The 19167-nt window shown below is 42.6% G+C and overlaps 1 protein-coding gene across 1 annotated transcript in view; it reads left to right on the top strand.

Moving 5' to 3' along the window:
* Window positions 1-19167, top strand: part of LOC143808075 (putative cation-transporting ATPase 13A4) — a 226731-nt gene that overhangs the window by 102931 nt on the left and 104633 nt on the right. The window contains exons 19-20 of the mRNA XM_077290332.1: window positions 11001-11125; window positions 13393-13553. Coding sequence (XP_077146447.1) covers window positions 11001-11125; window positions 13393-13553 — 286 coding nt within the window. The remainder of the gene's footprint in view (window positions 1-11000; window positions 11126-13392; window positions 13554-19167) is intronic.

Genomic DNA, 19167 nt, shown 5'->3' with positions numbered 1-19167 from the left:
GGGTCCCCGACTTCGTGTTGGGGATTTGGTGTGGCTGTCTTCTCGATTTGTTCCTATGAAGGTCTCCTCTCCTAAATTTAAGCCTCGCTTCATCGGTCCTTACAAGATATTGGAAATCCTTAATCCAGTGTCCTTTCGCTTGGATCTTCCGGTGTCGTTTGCCATTCACAACGTGTTCCATAGGTCTTTGTTTCGACGCTACGTTGTGCCTGTGGTTCCTTCTGCTGAGCCTCCTGCTCCGGTCTTGGTTGAGGGCGAGTTGGAGTACGTGGTGGAGAAGATCTTGGATTCTCGTCTCTCCAGACGGAGGCTTCAGTATCTGGTCAAGTGGAAGGGCTATGGTCAGGAGGATAATTCCTGGGTGGTTGCCTCTGATGTGCATGCGGCCGATTTAGTTCGTGCCTTTCACGCTGCTCATCCTGATCGCCCTGGTGGTCGTGGTGAGGGTTCGGTGACCCCTCCTTAAGGGGGGGGGTACTGTTGTGAATTAGACTTTTTGGCTCCCTCTTGTGGTTACTAGTGATATGACTCTGGGATTTTCTTCCCTCAGTTTGCACCCACCTGGGTCGTTAGTACAGGGGTGTTGCTATATAAACTTCCTGGATCCTTAGTCCTGTGCCTGGCATCGTTGTAATCAGATCCTTTCTGTTTGCTCCTATCTGCTGGTCCTGGTTCGTGCAAAATCAAGCTAAGTCCTGCTTCTTTGTTTTTTGGGTTATTTGCTTGCTCTCATTTTTGTCCAGCTTGTACTAAATGTGATTCCTGACCTTGCTGGAAGCTCTAGGGGGCTGGTGTTCTCCCCCCGGTTCTTGAATTTCCAGCGTGGATATTTTTGATAGGATTTTTGCTGACCATATAAGTTATCTTACTATATTCTGCTATTAGCTAGTGGGCCTCTCTTTGCTATATACCTAGCTCATTCTTACGTTTGTCTTTTCCTCTTACCTCACCGTTATTATTTGTTGGGGGCTTGTATCCAACTTTTGGGGTCTTTTCTCTGGAGGCAAGAAAGGTCTTTCTTTTCCCTTCTAGGGTTAGTTAGTTCTCCGACTGGCGCGAGACGTCTAGAATCAACGTAGGCACGTTCCCCGGCTGCTGTTATTTGTGGTGCTAGGATTAGATATATGGTCAGCCCAGTTACCACTGCCCTATGAGCTGGTTTTTGTGTTTGCAGACTTAGTAATTATTTCTGCGACCCTCTGCCATTGGGGTCATAACAGCACGCATGACATTATACTTACCTATGTAGAATCCTTTTCCTTCAGCTTTGTCCAATCAGCTGAGTCATTCCCTTGATGCCTCCTGCTGTGTACTGCAGGGGGAGTCTGAAGCAAGAGGCAGGAAGGGGAGGGTCTGACAGAGACTGGGTGTGCTTAAGACCAATCTCTTCCAGACAGGAAAAGTCTAGTCGGTGAGTGAGCAGTTCCTCCAAAATCAGGAGACATCTGATCACTTGACTAAGTGTGATACCTAGGACACCATGCAGAATGCTGATAGGGAGTATGTTACAAACTGTCAGCATTCTGCATCCTAGGTACATATATAAATTATACAGAAAGCCAGGACAAGTCCTTTAAGTTGTTTAAAAAAATGTCAAATTAACATCAAAGAAATAGCAGCCATGGTGCCAAATACTGATGAAGCAACCACTTAGACACAAACCATTCATGTGTGGGTGTAGTCTACTATTCTAAATGTACATAGATGAGGCTGGTATAGGGTTCAATTCATAGAGATCTGTGTAATACACAATGCTAGCTGAGACTCGGTTATACAACTAGGCCGGGGTCACACTTGCGAGTTCAATGCAAGAAACTCACACGAGTCTCTCGCATCAAGTCTGCCACTGCCGTCAGCACTCAGGATTGGAGCGTGCAGCTGCTTGTATTTCTATGCAGCAGCACACTCTGGTCCGAGTGCCGGCGCCAGTGCCGGGTATTGATGCGAGAGACTCGCGCAAGTTTCTCGCATAACACTCGCAAGTGTGACCACGGCCCTACTATTATATCAGGAAGCTATTCCAAGTCTATGTAAGTGCACTCTACAAAGCCAGATAGCTTAACCCCTTCCCGACGCCAGACGTAATAATACGTCCGGCGTCGGCTCCCCTGCTTTGATGTGCGCTCCGGCGGTGAGCGCACATCAAAGCCGGGACATGTCAGCTGTTTTGAACAGCTGACATGTGCCCGCAATAGGCGCGAGCAGAATCGCGATCTGCACGCGCCTATTAACTAGTTAAATGCCGCTGTCAAACGCAGACAGCGGCATTTAACTACCGCATCCGGCCGTGTGGCCGGATGTGAGCGCATCGCCGACCCCGTCACATGATCGGAGGTCGGCGATGCTCCTCCATTGTAACCATAGAGGTCCTTGAGACCTCTATGGTTACTGATCGCCGGTAGCTGTGAGCGCCACCCTGTGGTCGGCGCTCACAGCACACCGGCATTTCTGCTGCATTGCAGCGATCTAATGATCGCTGCAATGCAGCAGAGCCGATCGGGTTGTGCCTGCTTCTAGCCTCCCATGGAGGCTATAAAAGCATGGCAAAAGTAAAAAAAAAAAAGTAAAAAAAAATGTGAAAAAAATAAAAAAAATATAAAAGTTTAAATCACCCCCCTTTCGCCCCAATCAAAATAAATCAATAAAAAAAACCCCAACCTACATATATTTGGTATCGCCGCATTCAGAATCGCCCGATCTATCAATAAAAAAAAAGCATTAACCTAATCGCTAAACGGCGTAATGAGAAAAAAATTCGAAACGCCAGATTTATGTTTTTTTGGTCGCCACGACATTGCATTAAAATGCAATAACGGGCGATCAAAAGAACGTATCTGCACTAAAATGCTATCATTAAAAACGCCAGCTCGGCACGCAAAAAACAAGCCTTCACCTGACCCCAGATCACGAAAAATGGAGACGCTACGAGTATCGGAAAATGGCGCAATTTTGTTTTGTTTTGTTTTTGGCAAAGTTTGGAATTTTTTTCACCACTTAGGTGAAAAATAACCTAGACATGTTAGGTGTCTATGAACTCGTACTGACCTGAAAAATCATAATAGCAGGTCAGTTTTAGCATTTAGTGAACCTAGCAAAATAGCCAAGCAAAAAACAAGTGTGGGATTGCACTTTTTTTGCAATTTCACTGCTCTTGGAATTTTCTTCCCGTTTTCTAGTACACGACATGCTAAAACAAATGATGTCGTTCAAAAGTACAACTCATCCCGCAAAAAATAAGCCCTCACATGGCCAAATTGACGGAAAAATAAAAAAGTTATGGCTCTGGGAAGGAGGGGAGCGAAAAATGAAAACGGAAAAACGGAAAAAGCTCCGGGGGTGAAGGGGTTAATTTCCATCACCAATACTATGGGACCTCGCTGCACCCTGCACAAAATAAAAAATGTGAGATATTACCTGATATTTGGGCTAAAAATGAGGACTCGCGATTAACAAAACTTCTAAATTTTGAATTTGGAAAATTTAGCAGATTTTACAGGGAAACTCAATTAGCAGCAAAGTAATTCTCTTTGAATCCAATGTTCATGTTTATGCTCTATAATGTATGTATATTAAGCATAGAATGTAAAAAAGTAGGTTCATCTCATCACTCACCAGACCCGTTTCGTTTCTCCTTCCCCCAATGTGTACATTCTCTTTGACCTTCTTCACTCCAGGCCTTGGCATTCTAGTGAGAATGCCAAGAGTGCACGCACACTGCTCACACTTTCTGACCAGATGAAAAGGTGGTGGAGGAAGTAGGAGGAGGCCACATGTAGATTGTAAGCGAGCAGTGCCCTCCCTTCTCTTGTAACTGTTTAAACTGTTTTGCTTTGTTTTGATTTTTTTTGTTATGTATACAGTGCCTTGCGAAAGTATTCGGAACCCTGGAATATTTCAACCTTTTCCCACACATCATGCTTCAAACATAAAGATACCAAACGTAAATTTTTAGTGAAGAAGAATCAACAACAAGACGAACACAATTGTGAAGTTGAACGAAATTTATTAGTTATGTTTAATTTTTGTGGAAATTCAAAAACTGAAAGTGGGGCGTGCAATATTATTCAGCCCCTTTACTTTCAGTGCAGCAAACTCACTCCAGAAGTTCATTGTGGATCTCTGAATGATCCAATGTTGTCCTAAATGCCTAATGATGATAACTATAATCCACCTGTGTGTAATCAAGTCTCCATATAAATGCACCTGCTCTGTGATAGTCTCTGGGTCTTGTTTGAAGCACAGAGAGCATCATGAAGACCAAGGAACACAACAGGCAGGTCTGTTATACTGTTGTGGAGAAGTTTAAAGCTGGATTTGGATACAAAATGATTTTCAAAGCTTTAATCATCCCAAGGAGCACTGTGCAATCATATTGAAATGGAAGGAGTATCATACCACTGTAAATCTACCAAGACCCGGCCATCCCTCTAAACTTTCATCTCAAACAAGGAGAAAACTGATCAGAGATGCAGCCAAGAGACCCATGATCACTCAGGATGAACTGCAGAGATCTACAGCTGAGGTGGGACAGTCTGTCCATAGGACAACAATCAGTCGTACACTGCAGAAATCTGGCCTTTATGGAAGAGTGGCAAGAAGAAAGCCATTTCTCAAAAATATCCATAAAAAGTGTTGCTTAAAGTTTGCAACAAGCCACCTGGGAGACACACCAAACATGTGGAAGAAGGTGCTCTGGTCAGATGAAACCAAAATCAATCTTTTTGGCAACAATGCCAAATGATATGTTTGGCGTAAAGGCAACACAGCTCATCATCCTGAACACACCATCCCCACCATCCCCACTGTCAAACATGGTGGTGGCAGCATCATGGTTTGGGCCTGCTTTTCTTCAGCAGGGACAGGGAAGATGGTTAAAATTGTTGGGAAGATGGATGAAGACAAATACAGGACTGTTGTGAATTCCGCTCTTGGGCTCCCTCCGGTGGTTGTAAGTGGCACTTTGGTGAGTTCTGCTCTTGGGCTCCCTCCTGTGGATTTAAGTGGAACTGCTGCTCCTTGGATTTAGCAGTCAGCAGCTGCTTCCACTGATCGTCTATTCTGGCTCGGCTATTTATCCTGGCTCTATCCTTCAGCTAGCGCCAGTTGTCAATGGTTCCTGCTTGGATTCACATCTCTCTTGGATTTCCCTGATGTTCTGACCAGTTCAGCAAAGTTAAGTCCTTGCTTTGTTCTTTGCAGTCCACATTTTGGGGACTTTATCGTTCAGCACTTTCTATGTTTTTTCTTGTCCAGCTTGTCAGTATGGATTTATTCAGTTAAGCTGGAAGCTCTGGGAAGCAGATTTACCCTCCACACCTTTAGTCAGGTGTGGAGATTTTTGTAAACTCTGTGGTGGATTTTTCTAGTTTTTAATACTGACCGCACAGTATTCTGTCCTGTTCTATCTATCTAGCTAGAAGTGGCCTCCTTTGCTTCATCCTGGTTTCATTCTGCGTATGTCATTTCCCTCTCCACTCACAGTCAATATTTGTGGGGGGCTGTCCTATCCTTTGGGGATTTTCTCTGAGGCAAGATAGCTTTCCTGTTTCTATCTTTAGGGGTAGTTAGTCTTAGTCCTCCGGCTGTGATGAGGTGTCTAGGGAGTGACAGGAACATCCCACGGCTACTTCTAGTGTTGTGTTAAGCTCAGGAACTGCGGTCAGTACAGGTACCACCTCCTCCAGAGCTCGTCCCATGTTGCTCCTAAACCACCTGTTCATAACACAGGACCTGTTGTAAAAGACCTGAGACTGGGACGGAGATTTGTCTTCCAACAAGATAATGATCCCAAACATAAAGCAAAATCTACAATGGAATGGTTCACAAATAAACATATCCAGATGTTAGAATGGCCAAATCAAAGTCCAAACCTCAACCCAATCGAGAATCTGTGGAAAGAGCTAAAAACTGCTGTTCACAAACGATCTCCATCAAACCTCACTGAGCTCGAGCTGTTTGCCAAGAAAGAATGGGCAAGAATTTCAGTCTCTCGATGTACCAAACTAATAGAGACATATCCCAAGTGGCTTGCAGCTGTAATTGCAGCAAAAGGTGGCGCAACAAAGTATTAAGTTAAAGGGGCCGAATAATATTGCACGCCCCACTTTTCAGTTTTTGAATTTTCACAAAAATTTAAAATAACCAATACATTTCATTCAACTTCACAATTGTGTTCCACTTGTTGTTGATTCTTCTCCAAAAATTTACATTTGATATCTTTATGTTTGAAGCATGATATGTGGGAAAAGGTTGAAAAGTTCCGGGGAGCCGAAAAATTTCGCAAGGCACTGTATATGTCCCCACTTAACTGAAAAGTACTGTTGGTGTATAGAAATAAAATAAGAAAAAGAGAGAAGACTCGGGTCCAGCCACGGTGAACAGTACCAGCCAACTTAATGGCTAAGGGCCTGCTTTGGCACTTTTGCACCCTGCTCCCTCTTTTGCTGTGCAGCTGGGGCAGCGTGACCACCACCTCTTCCTCCAAACTGCCCAATTTACTTGGATGGCCTTGACTTCTTGTGGGGTCTAGGACCTTATCATCCCCCATTCCATCATCACACCTTTCCAGTCTGTGTACGCGTCAGTCGTGGTAAAGGGCCTCATCTTCAAAACTTTTTAAAATCGAATCAACTTTAAAATCTTTTTAAATTTAACAAAAAAGTCTTCAAAGGCCATGTCAAGTTTTCTTTTTAGCCATCTTGTTCTGTTTCTTCTTATTTCACATCGGTATCATCAGATGGAAATGAGTCTTAAGTCTCTTCAAAGACATCTCTTCCACGGTCCATAACATGTGCTGCTTACCGCAATCGGCATCTAAACTTTTCTCTAAATTTTATTTCTATACATCAACATATTCCACAGCACTTTGTAATTAAGTGGAGACACATACAGATCCCAAAAAATCAAAACTAAGTAACACAGTTTAAACAGTTACAGGAGGATGGAGAGCCCTGCTCTCCAGTTTACAATCTGCATGTTGCTTCCTCCTTCTACTCCTCTTCCTCCACCATCTCCTTATCTGGTCAGAAGTGTGGGCAGTGTGCGCTCTTGGCTTTCTCACTCTGCTATTGCTTACCTGTCTGTGCTGCAGCTTCACTTCCACCTTTCCACTCACCGCCTAATATACGATGTACCCACAAGGTGGAACTCCACCTTGCACATGCTGGAAAGACTGTGCAAGCTGCAGTATAAAATAGAGGAGTTTCAGCTCTGCGGAACAACACCTTTTCAACACTTATGACTGGACATCCATGGGGGACATGTGTGCCATGTTGTGCTGTTTTGAGTACTCAACGAGCATGGCCAGTGCTGATGACACCACCATCACTGTTACTATTCCACTTCTATGCCTCCTATTAAAACAAAGTTTCAGGTGATAATGAGTGAGGTTGTGGTGCAGGAGGAAGATAAGGAGGAGGAGGAACAGGAACAATTCACATCATTATCAGGCCAGGCGTCCATATATATCTTGGAAGATGGGTTCCTGTACCAAAAGAGGTGAGATACACAAATGTACAGCTAAGGGGACAGTTGGAGGATGAAAAGTGTGAGGAGGAGAATGAGGAACAAGCGAGTTCAATGTAGGGTGGTACTCAAAGCAGCTCAAAGGCATCAATGGAGCATGCCTGGGAGTATACAGACGAGAACACAGATGATACACATCCCACAGAGGACAGCTTGTAGTTCCCTCTGGGCAGCCTGACACACATGAGCCAAGACATGCTACTGTGCCTGTGCAATGACTGCCGAGTTGCACGGTTTGTTACAAGTGTGGATTACTGTATGACCACACTGCTGGATCCCTGCTACAAGCACAATGTGCCATCCTTACTTCCATCACTGGAGCCTGATCAAAAAAAGCGCTACTGACACTGAGAGCTCAGTGGAAGCACAAGTCAGAGGAGGAGGAAGTCGTTAACACAGCTGGTGCACCGTCGCCACCTCAGAAGTAAGGGTTACCATGGCAGAAATGTAGAAATCCTTACTCAACATATCGCAACATTCAGCTGCACCATTAAAATGAACCAGGCGTGAATCCCACAGGACTTGATCATACCTTTGGCTAAACAGAGAAGTATACCAGCCGCACCCAGCCATTGTTAGACTCCTCATTTTGTTTGTTCTGTTTTACATTCACAATGTCGTGGGGCTTACTCAAATTAATTAAAAAAACAAAAAAAAGTTGCAGAGTACACTTATTTTTAGATACACTACTCATAAAAAAACTCTGCAGAATACACTTATTTTTTAGTCTTAGTAATTGCAAAAAAAAATCGCTGCAGAGTACACTGATATTCTAGACACACTACTCGCAAAAAAATGCTGCAGAGTACATTCACTTTTCATACACAATACTTGCAAAAAACAGATACAGAGTACACTTATCTTTTAGACACACTACTTGTATAGATAATAAGTATAAACAGCCCTGCTGCAGACTTACAGAAGGCAAAAGAGAGAGCAAGGAGTGCTGCGGTGAGCTTACCTGCCGGAGCGCAGGACCTGAAACACGTGAACTCCGGGGGAGTGGACGGAGGCGGAGCCAGATGCCAAGTGGCGGCGGTGACCAGAAGAGCTGGAGAGTAGCCTGAACAGTGCTGAAGTCAAGCCAGGAGGTCAATGTGGTGCCAAAAGGGTGAGACATAAGTGTGGTCGGGACGTAGGAAAAAGGTCGGGGAGCCGAAGATAGTGGTGCGGTACAAACGAGGCAGACAGGAGGGAAGTTAGAGTACCAAGCCGAAGGTCAGAGCCAGAAACAGAAAATTAGCAGAATCACAAGGCAAAGCACAGAACGAGAAAACAGACTGAGTCATACACAAGAAAGCAACCGGACAACAGTATGCAAGCACACCAGAGGGTCAGACACACAGCCAAAACATGTATCACTGACAAGGATCCCCAGATAAAGTCGGATAAATATAGCCCTCCCCAAACCAGAAGGAGGCTATCAAATTAACCCCGAGAGGACGGGGAAGGAATCCTGTCCACAACCATAACAATAGGTAATTATTTGTTTGGCCTACAAATGGCAAAAACACAACTGATGACAATTATTTTTTCCCAGACCCCAGCGGTCCAGAAAAATTATTTATTTGGTTTATAAATGGCAATGAGATGGCTGATGCCAGTTATTTATTTGCAACACTATTAGAAAACACAGCTGTCCTGAAAAAAAAAATTGGCTTATAAATGGCAACAACGATGGCTGGTGACAATTATTTTTTTCCCAGAGTCCTAGAAAACATAGTGGCTTAAAGGAACAGTACTCCCACAGGTAACGGAGTGCAGAGTAGTACACACAATGGCTTGAGGGAGAGTACTCTCACTGGCAGGGGGTACAGATTACACACAGCGGCTTAAAAGACAGTACTCTCACAGACAGGACTGCAGAGTAGACATAGTGGTTTAAAGGACAGTACTCCCACAGGCAGAGTACACAGAGCAGCTTTTAGCACAGTACTCTCACAGATGGTCTTGCAGAGTGCACACAGCAGATTTTAGCAAAGTACTCTCACAGAGGAGTTTGCAGAGCACACACAGTGGCTTAGAGAACAGTACTCCCACAAGTGGGAGATGTCGGGTGCACCCAGCAGCTTAAAGAACAATACTCCCACAGGCAGGGGATGTAGAGTACTCACAGCAGCTTAAGGACAGTATTCCCACAGGTGAGAGGGTGCAGAATACACACAGCGGAATTTAGCAAGGAACTCTCACAGACTGGCTTGCAGAGTGCACACAGCGGCTTTTAGCACAGTACTAGAACAGATATGGGTTGCAGAGTACACACAACATTTGTTTGAAGAGTGCACAGTCAGAATCTGTACCTCACTCTAGTTGCATCCTATCCCTACTCTAATGAGAGCATAATGGCTGCGGCACTCATGATACAGTTTTTATACAGGTCAAGTCAGTGCTGCTCCAGCCAATCACAGCCATGTCAATACTTGGCACAGCTGTGATGGCTTCAGAAGTGCCCACAGTCTAAAAACATGTTTTTTCGCTGCACTGCTGCCTTTCAACAATCTTTATAAGATTGGTGAACCTGAGCAAGAAAACAAATGTACAGTAAAAAGATCACGTTCGGGGTTCAGTAACGGACACTGTGACTGGTACAGACCCCAAACTTTCCAATTTAGGTTCACTTATTGCTATACCTTAGCATAACTACAAATGGCAATACATTTTTCAGATCACTGTGAGGCTACAAGGCTATATTTAAATGCTTAAGATTTGCACTAAGCAAATCAGTTGTGGATGTTAAAGATTTGTGGCCAGAATCTGCAGCTGAAACTTCGATTTCTTACACAGATTGATACAGGAAAGATGCATATCTTGGTACTGTGTTAGCCAGTAGATAATAAAATATTTAGAATTGAGAGTTCTCAGTGGTTGATACCTTTTAGTGGCTAACTAAAAAGATGGTAACAAATTGCAAGCTTTCGAGACTACTCCGGTCTCTTCATCAGGCATAGACTAATAGCAATTCTGAAGAATCACATATTTACGCTGTACACATCACAGAAAAAACGGCATAGATGAGACAGGTGACATGAAGCAGAATTACCATGAGTGATAAACAGTTATGTCCATAAATATTGGACCAATTCCTAGAACATGTCACCAGTCTCATCTATGGCATTTTTTCTGTGATGTGTTGTGCCTAAATATGTGATTCTTCAGAATTGCTATTAGTCTATGCCTGATGAAGAGACCAAAGTAGTCTCGAAAGCTTGCAATTTGTTACCATCTTTTCAGTTAGCCATTAAAAGGTATCAACCACTGAGAACAATCAATTCAAAATATTTTACACAGATTGGTATGTTGATCATCACAAAGATTTAATACATTGAATTTCATCAGAACCAATACCGTCTTTAGAATCCAGATCTGCCTCAATAATAAAAACTATGTGGATTCTAAAATATCAAATATGCATCCAAATTGGGAATTCAGAATGTGTGAATATGGCCTGATTCATTAATATGATTGTTTCTCTGAAGGGAAGAAGTTGAAAAAGACATGGAGTTTCTTGGTTTGCTCATATTAGAAAATCGGCTGAAGCCTGAAACTGCACCTGTACTTGAAGAACTGCATGCAGCAAACATCAGGACTGTTATGATTACTGGTGTGTACATATAAATGATAAGCACAGTGTGATATTAAAGGGGTTGGCCACTACTTTTTTTTATTGCTGGCCTATCCTTAGGATAGGTGATCAATCAGATTAGTGGGGTGCTACACTCAGCATCCTAAGTGATCAGTTGCTATCAGCTCCTGTGGGTCCTGGAAGGTCTCATTTGCTCCTTGAACACAACAGCTCTGTCAGACCTATAGTTCCCACGGCCAGGTACTTCAGATCCATCTCTCGCTCATTTGAATAGGGGAGTGGATCTGCAGTACTTGGCCGTGGTCACTATAGAAGTGATGGAGCTGCTGTGCACCTGTAGCACCAGAGAACTTCAGACCACCGCTAGCACGGTAAAAACAATTATTTGCTAATATCTTTTTTTAATAAATATTTTATAAGGCTATTAATTTTATTTTTCTGAAATGATAGTCCAATTACTCTTGCCCTTTGATAACATTTCTATCTGGCTGCAGCCATCAGTAGTGGGAACTCTGAGGTTTACTGGTCTACTCATTTGTGGGTGACTTATACAGAAACCCCAGCATCCAATGTAGAGTGTGTGAAACTAGCCTTTAAAGAGATGAAAAATGTTGCTATTTCTACCTCAAATACTATCAAGGATAACTTCAAATCATTCTGCAAAAAACAAGTTCCCACTCAGGTCTGTCATTTGTCAGTGGAGATATTGCAGTTTTTCATGTCATAGGTAGCTCAAAGGCTCTGAAAAAGTGGTTTGGACCCCACCCAAATAAAATCAAGTAAATTTGAGCTCCAGAATCAAAATGGATCTATCCATGCTGAGCGTACATAAAACGGGGGTTATCGTCTATACGTTTGGCTTTGCTGTAGCAGGAAGAACTCAATTTATGTGGTTTATTTTCCAGAAGCAAAGGCCAGGCATACTGTAAGGGGCACCAATTTGGCATGTTTACAATTTTCATTCTGCGACATCCACTTTACTCTTTTTATCTGGAAAATATTTATGGGGCCACAAAAGTCACTGCACCAGTACATTAATACAACACGTGGTGTAGTTTCAAAATGTACTTATTTTTTTTTTTTTTTTGGGGGGGGGGTTGTGCTGTACTGGCAACTTAAGTTTTCTGAAAATAGCAGTCGAAAATGTCAGGCCAGTTAGATGCAGCTCTGTTGAAATAGGCAAAGCCGGAGAGGAGCTGGGACAAGTGTGAGAATGCCCACCCATCCAGTTCATTAAAAATGGTGGTGTTTTATACACCACAAATGCTATATTTCAGGAGAGGCACCTTTTAATGAATTTGGTCCATTGTTCTCCAGTAAGCCTTTCATTAACCTAAGAACTGAGCAATTTTTCATTTTTCCACTTTTACTTTTCCCTCCCCTATTTACAAGAGCCGCCACTGACAAAGCCATATTAGGACTTTTTTGGGAAGAGTGGTTGTACTTTTGAATGACACCATCCATTTTACCAAAATATTGTATAAAAACTCCAAGTGAAGTGAAATTAAGTAAATAATGTAATTAATTCTAAAATTGTTTTGAGGTTTTAGTTAATCTGGTATTCATTCTGCAGTAAAAAAAAATTCCTGGAATGATAATTTATCATGCCAAATTTGCTTTTTTTATTTTAAGAAAAATTCAGAAATTATATAAAAATTGTAACTCTTCTAACATCTTGGCAAAATTAAATGATTTTTGAAAAATGATGCTGATATAAAGTAGATATAGGCTAAATGCTGTTTAACTAGTTTGAGTGGAAGGGTTATCAAGTTTCATATTTTTTCATAAAAAGACGCAAAACATATTGACCGAAATTTATCACTAACATAAGGTACTATGTGTCATAAAAAAAGCAATCTGAAAAAAACAAACAAACAGTATGTAGAAGCATTAAAGTGTTTTTACATGTGAGAACTGAAAAATTGGGCTATGTCACTAAGGTCAAAATTCTCTCCATCGCTAAGAAATTAATTATGATTTAATGTTCTTACGGATATGTGACCACATTGTGCAAAATTACTCTTTTGATGTTATCAAACCTGATTTGATGTTTTGTGGTTTTAAAAGGATTTGCCATCACTGCGGAAATAGACGACTAGGGGTGCTAAATATGCTAGAAATGTGTCAGTCTGTAATGCATATGAATATGATTTTAAATAGATTTTTTCAATATATTGTTAAATAAAGAGGTGACTGTTTTAAAGAAATGTTTTTCCTTGCTATATATATGAAAACACCTGATGACCATCAAAAAGCCATAACATCATTGTAATTATGTGTTTCAGGTGACAACATACAGACAGCGACCACTGTTGCTAAGAACTGTGGAATGATTCCTGAGGGAAGGAAAGTGGTTCTCCTTGAAGCCAATGGACCTGAGGGCTCTATCCCAGCTTCTCTCACCTGGAAACTTTTAGAATACCCAGATGATGAAAAAGAAGTTAAAGTACTTTGTTTTTAAAATACCTGTATTTTAATATGTTTTATCAAAGAAGTACTCCCACTAAAAATGTTATCATCTTAATATATTGCAATCATTATGTTATATAGCTCTTTGTACTTCCTATTGTTGATTTTGACCTTCTTCCTTGTTAATTATTCTCTTTTCCATTAGGTCTGTGGCATCATATTATTAGAAATTGACTAGCTGAATCCTCCTAAGCATTATGTAGACACAGGATATCTGTCATGACTCGCTTTGGTGATACAATCCGGTGACATGTTGCTTCGTGGGTGGTATTCTGTCTGTTGAGCTATTGCTCTTTTCCTTCCCTGTCCAAATGATAACTTTTCCTATTGTCTTTATTCTCTCTTCTTGGTTTGCTCCTTTCCAGGTGTTCTCAATTTTCCCATTTTGGCTTGCCCTATCACATTCTGGGTGGGGCTTTATACATTATCCACTAACTGCACTTCCTTGCTGGCTTTATTTCAAGGTCAATTTGTGCTTAGGAATTCCAGCCCTGTACCTAAGGGATTTACCCTGCTAGGCTTACACCACTTATATTCCTTCTGTGTGTCAGTTTGTCTAACTTCCCGTCACCTTGTCCTTTTACCACTTTTAGGTTTCTGGGAGGTTACTCTAATTTCATTTATATTTTGATTCTTCTTATTATTCCATATGTCCCCTTTTATGAATGTGCTTTAAGTTTATCACCCTGGGCCTTTGTGTCCACCTATATACCTTCCTGTCCCCTTGTTGGCAGTGTGTTGAGCCTCCGCTCTAGAAGGCATGACAGCCTTTTACTTAGTCAAGTCCGAAATGGTGTTTTTAGTTGTGCAGCTTGGGATTGATTAGTCTGTACAGACTAGTTTGGTGTAGTTGCGGCTTCTTTCTATAGTCTTCCTTACTTTTGTTATTCGTGTGTGATTATGGTATGTGCATAACATCAGGCTTGGACTGACTCATAGGGTAACAAGGCAATTCCCCAGTGAGCCCCCAATCCTCCTGTATGGAGAGTACTTGGCAATAGTTCACTTGATGCACTCTGTACAGAAAAATGCAGCATTTCATCAATCACTAACCAAACTACTCAGTTTATTATTATATAGAGATAAAGATACATTTTTGAATGAGGGTAGTCTAATATTTGTATGCTGGTGAAAAGTGTGCCCCCCAAAGTCAATGTTACTGGTGGATGCTTGGCACCTCAGTCCGACACTGCATAACATTGTCTCTCTTCCTTGCATATATCATCCCCCTCTTCACCTCCTAACCTAGCTGCTCCCTCCTCACCCCTACTAATGACTTTTGCAGTGATGACTCATACAGGGAAGACAACATAGAGATTAGAAAGTTTCAGCTAGCCAGTTTTTAATCATGTGATGGCATAAACCCAATGGAAAAGGGAACTAACTGGGTAGAAGGGCAAAATGAGCAATTGTACGTACTACACGGTGCTGTATAATATGATGATTGCAAGACATTAAGGATATACAAATTTTGATGGGGTGCTTCTTTTAAATTGTTAGAAAGATTTTTGCTTGTATACATCTAGAGCATACAAATAAATAAAAACCATCATATCATACATTCTAATCTTAGAAGTAGTCCACAAATTATATTCATATATGAATACCAAATTAAGTGCAAAAATATATTTGAAAAAGATAATTTGCCAAGATACCATGTACTGTAAGGGCATCATGGATCTAGGCTTACGGTCTTAGTTCAGTTTTCTTTGGCTTTCCAACAATTTGAAGACAGCATGAGAAATTGCGACAATGTTTGTCACTCACATGATTTCATTGGCGATGCTGAAAGGCAATACCATCAAAATGCGCAAAGGGATATTCCCATGTAATAAAGTTAAACATGCAAATTCTAAGATTTGCCATCACTTGCATGTGGGGCCTTCTTGTTGGGTAGCATTTTATACTCAAAATCATGGGTGTTCGGTATACTGGACCACCACATATCATAAAGTATCAGATATCCTGCATGAAATAGGTATATACTTTTAACTAAAATAAAATTTGTGACTGCAGTCGATATTGCCAACATAACATAAAGCATTAGAACATCATGGAAGTGGAGTTATGATCTTAGAAAGGTTACTGCACTTTGGCTGCTCCAATATCTAAGGGTACCGTCACACAGTGGCATTTTCATCGCTATGACGGCACGATTCATGACGTTCTAGCGATATAGTTACGATCTCGCAGTGTCTGACACGCAGAAGCGATCAGGGACCCTGCTGAGAATCGTACGTCGTAGCAGATCGTTTGAAACTTTCTTTCGTCGCTGGATCTCCCGCTGTCATCGCTGGATCGTTGTGTGTAACAGCGATCCAGCGATGCGTTCGCTTGTAACCAGGGTAAACATCGGGTTACTAAGCGCAGGGCCGCGCTTAGTAACCCGATGTTTACCGTGGTTACCAGCGTAAAAGTAAAAAAAAAAAAAACGTACATACTCACCATCTGATGTCCGTCAGGTCCCTTGCCGTCTGCTTCCTGCTCTGACTGACTGCCAGCCGGAAAGTGAGAGCAGATCACAGCGGTGACGTCACCGCTGTGCTCTGCTCTCACTGTACGGTGGCACTCAGTCAGAGCGGGAAGCAGACGGCAAGGGACCTGACGGACATCAGATGGTGAGTATGTACGGTTTTTTTTTTTTTACTTTTACGCTGGTAACCACGGTAAACATCGGGTTACTAAGCGCGGCCCTGCGCTTAGTAACCCTATGTTTACCCTGGTTACCAGCGAACCTCGGCATCGTTGGTCGCTGGAGAGCGGTCTGTGTGACAGCTCCCCAGCGACCACACAACGACTTACTAACGATCACGGCCAGGTCGTATCGCAGGTCGTGATCGTTGGTAAATCGTATAGTGAGACGGTACCCTTACACAGTATGTTAGATAGTATATCAGTTGGCAAGTCTGTCTTCTTGACCCACCAGACATAAACACTTAAATTCACAAGCCAATATACAGATAAAAAGCCAGTTCTTTTGGTTTGCAAAAACATGGTTGTCTGGGAAATTAAGATACAATCTGGTTTCTTCACATTAGGCCTTAAAGGAATACCTACAGACTAGTTTAGCTGCAGGTCATAAACAACCCTCTAAGTCCCCTGTGGCTGTAGGATTCTTTTTTGTCAAAAAGAAGGATGGGGGCATTAGGCCGTGTCTGGATTTTCAGGAGATTAATAAAATCACTGTGCGCAATCCTTACCCATTGCCGCTGATTCCGGATTTGTTTAACCAACTAATCGGAGCGAAGTGGTTCTCTAAGATTGACCTTCGTGGGGCATATAATTTGCTGGGGGTGAAGGTGGGCGATGAATGGAAGACAGCCTTTAATACCTCGGAAGGTCATTTTGAGTGTCTGGTGATGCATTTTGACCTTACTAATGTGCCAGAATTTTTTCAAAATTTCATTAATGACATTCTGAGGTCGTTGATCGGTAGGAGTGTTATTGTTTATTTGGATGATATTTTGATCTATTCACCTGATCTGGAGTCGCATTGGCAGAGAGTCCGCGAAGTTGTACAGATTTTGAATGAAAACTCACTCTTTGCTAAATTGGAGAAGTGCGAGTTTGCGGTACAGAAAATTAGTTTTTTTGGGTACCTTGTCTCCAGTGATGGGTTTGAGATGGACCGGTGAAGGTTCAGGCAGTGCTGGAGTGGCCTAGGCTTGAATGTTTGAAGTCGATTCAGAAATTTTTAGGGTTTGCTAATTATTATAGAAAATTCATAAAGAATTTTTCTGTGATCGCTAAACCTATAACTGATCTCACCAAGAAGGGTTCCAATCAGGGGCTGGCTAGCAAATTTTAGCCTGGGGGGCAAGCACACAGCAGTGGCCCATGAGTCGCGGCCCATCCTTAAAGGGGTTGTCAGATCTTAAGCTACATGTCCACAGTCACTATGTGTGAATCCTCATATTGTGCGCACTGTGAGGATTCTCTGGTGCCGGCACCGGGAACAGGTGGTCTTGTTACTGCAAGCATGCGAATATATATATATTTATTTATTTATTTATTGACGCACACAGTCCTACTCTATAGTGACAGTCACACACACAACCGCACTGTATAATGACACACACGCACAACCCTACTGTATAATTAATGACACACACACACAGCCCCACTGTATAGTCACACTCACAGCCCCACTGTATAGTCACACTCACAGCCCCACTGTATAATCTCACGCACACACTGTATAATCACACACACACACACACACACAGGGCCGGACTGGGACAAAAAAAACAGCCCTGCCACACAAACCCCACCAGCCCACATACTATAACACTCCCCATCCCCGATCAGTGAATTTTGCTATACTTTGTCCTGCCCTTCAACACTCCTCTTAAAGGCGTTATTTGAAGAGCCACATGTGAATGGCGCCGCAGTGCGCATGATCAACCACAGGTCCATTTACATGGAGAATTACACCATTTATGCAGGACAATAGAAGTATACGCAGCTCCACGATATACTGTATATACTTGAGTATAAGTCGACCCAAGTATATGCCGAGGCACCTAATTTAGCCTTAAAAAACTGGGAAAGCTTATTGAGTCGAGTATAAGCCAGGTATGCATTGTCCCCACATCCCCGTCCTTGTATGCATGGCTCCCCTGTCCTTGTATGCATAGCTCCTTATCCCCGTCCTTGTATGCATAGCTCCTCATCCCCATCCTTGACTGCATGGCTCCCCCGTCCCTGTCCTTATATGTATGGCTCCTTATCCCCGTCCTTGTATGCATAGCTCCTCATCCCCATCCTTGTCTGCATGGCTCCCTCACCCCTGTCTTTGTATGCATGGCTCCTTATCCCCGTCCTTGTATGCTTGGGCCTCTTATTCCCATTTTTGTATGCAAGGCTCCTTATCCCTGTCCTTGTATTCATGGGCCTCTTATTCCCATTCTTGTATGCATGGCTCCTTATCCCCGTCCTTGTATGCATGGCTCCTTCATTGTTCATGTATTCATGGTTCCGATTAAAAAAAACAAAAAAAATACACATCCTACTTACCTTCCCTGCATGCCCTCGCAGCATCTCGTTCTGGTGCCAGCAGCTCCTGTGGCCGAGTGATCACGTGTCCCCCACTCATTAAGGTAATAAATATTTACCCACGCCTATGGGAGTGGAGAGGGGTGAATACTCATTACCTTAATGAGCGGAAGACACGTGATCGCTCGGCCTGAAGAACTGCTGGCGCCGGAACGAGATGCAGCGAGGGTGCGCAGGGAAGGTAAGTGGGATGTGTGCTGGAAGTTGGCGGCTGTGGCTGTGAACGCTATAAGAGAAATGAATATTCACTGCCAGCGCAGTGAATATTCATTTCTCCTTAGCAGCGGCACAGGCTTTAGCCACAGCCGCTAGCTCCTGCCTCTGTGACCCGCTGCTCCCCCTCCTTTTTTTTGGGACAACGACTCGTGTATAAGCCGAGGGGGGTGTTTTCAGCACAAAAAAAAATATGCTGAAAAACTCGGCTTATACAAGACTTTATACGGTATACTACAATCTGTTATATACACAGCGGCATATTATATACCGTGTTAAGGAATATAGAGCGGTGTATGTATTATATAGTGTAGAGATGTGGC

The sequence above is a fragment of the Ranitomeya variabilis genome, chromosome 2 (assembly GCF_051348905.1).
Source record: "Ranitomeya variabilis isolate aRanVar5 chromosome 2, aRanVar5.hap1, whole genome shotgun sequence".
Taxonomy (NCBI): domain Eukaryota; kingdom Metazoa; phylum Chordata; class Amphibia; order Anura; family Dendrobatidae; genus Ranitomeya; species Ranitomeya variabilis.
Note: the sequence above shows the minus strand (reverse complement) of the source record. Positions and strands in the feature narration are given on the sequence as shown.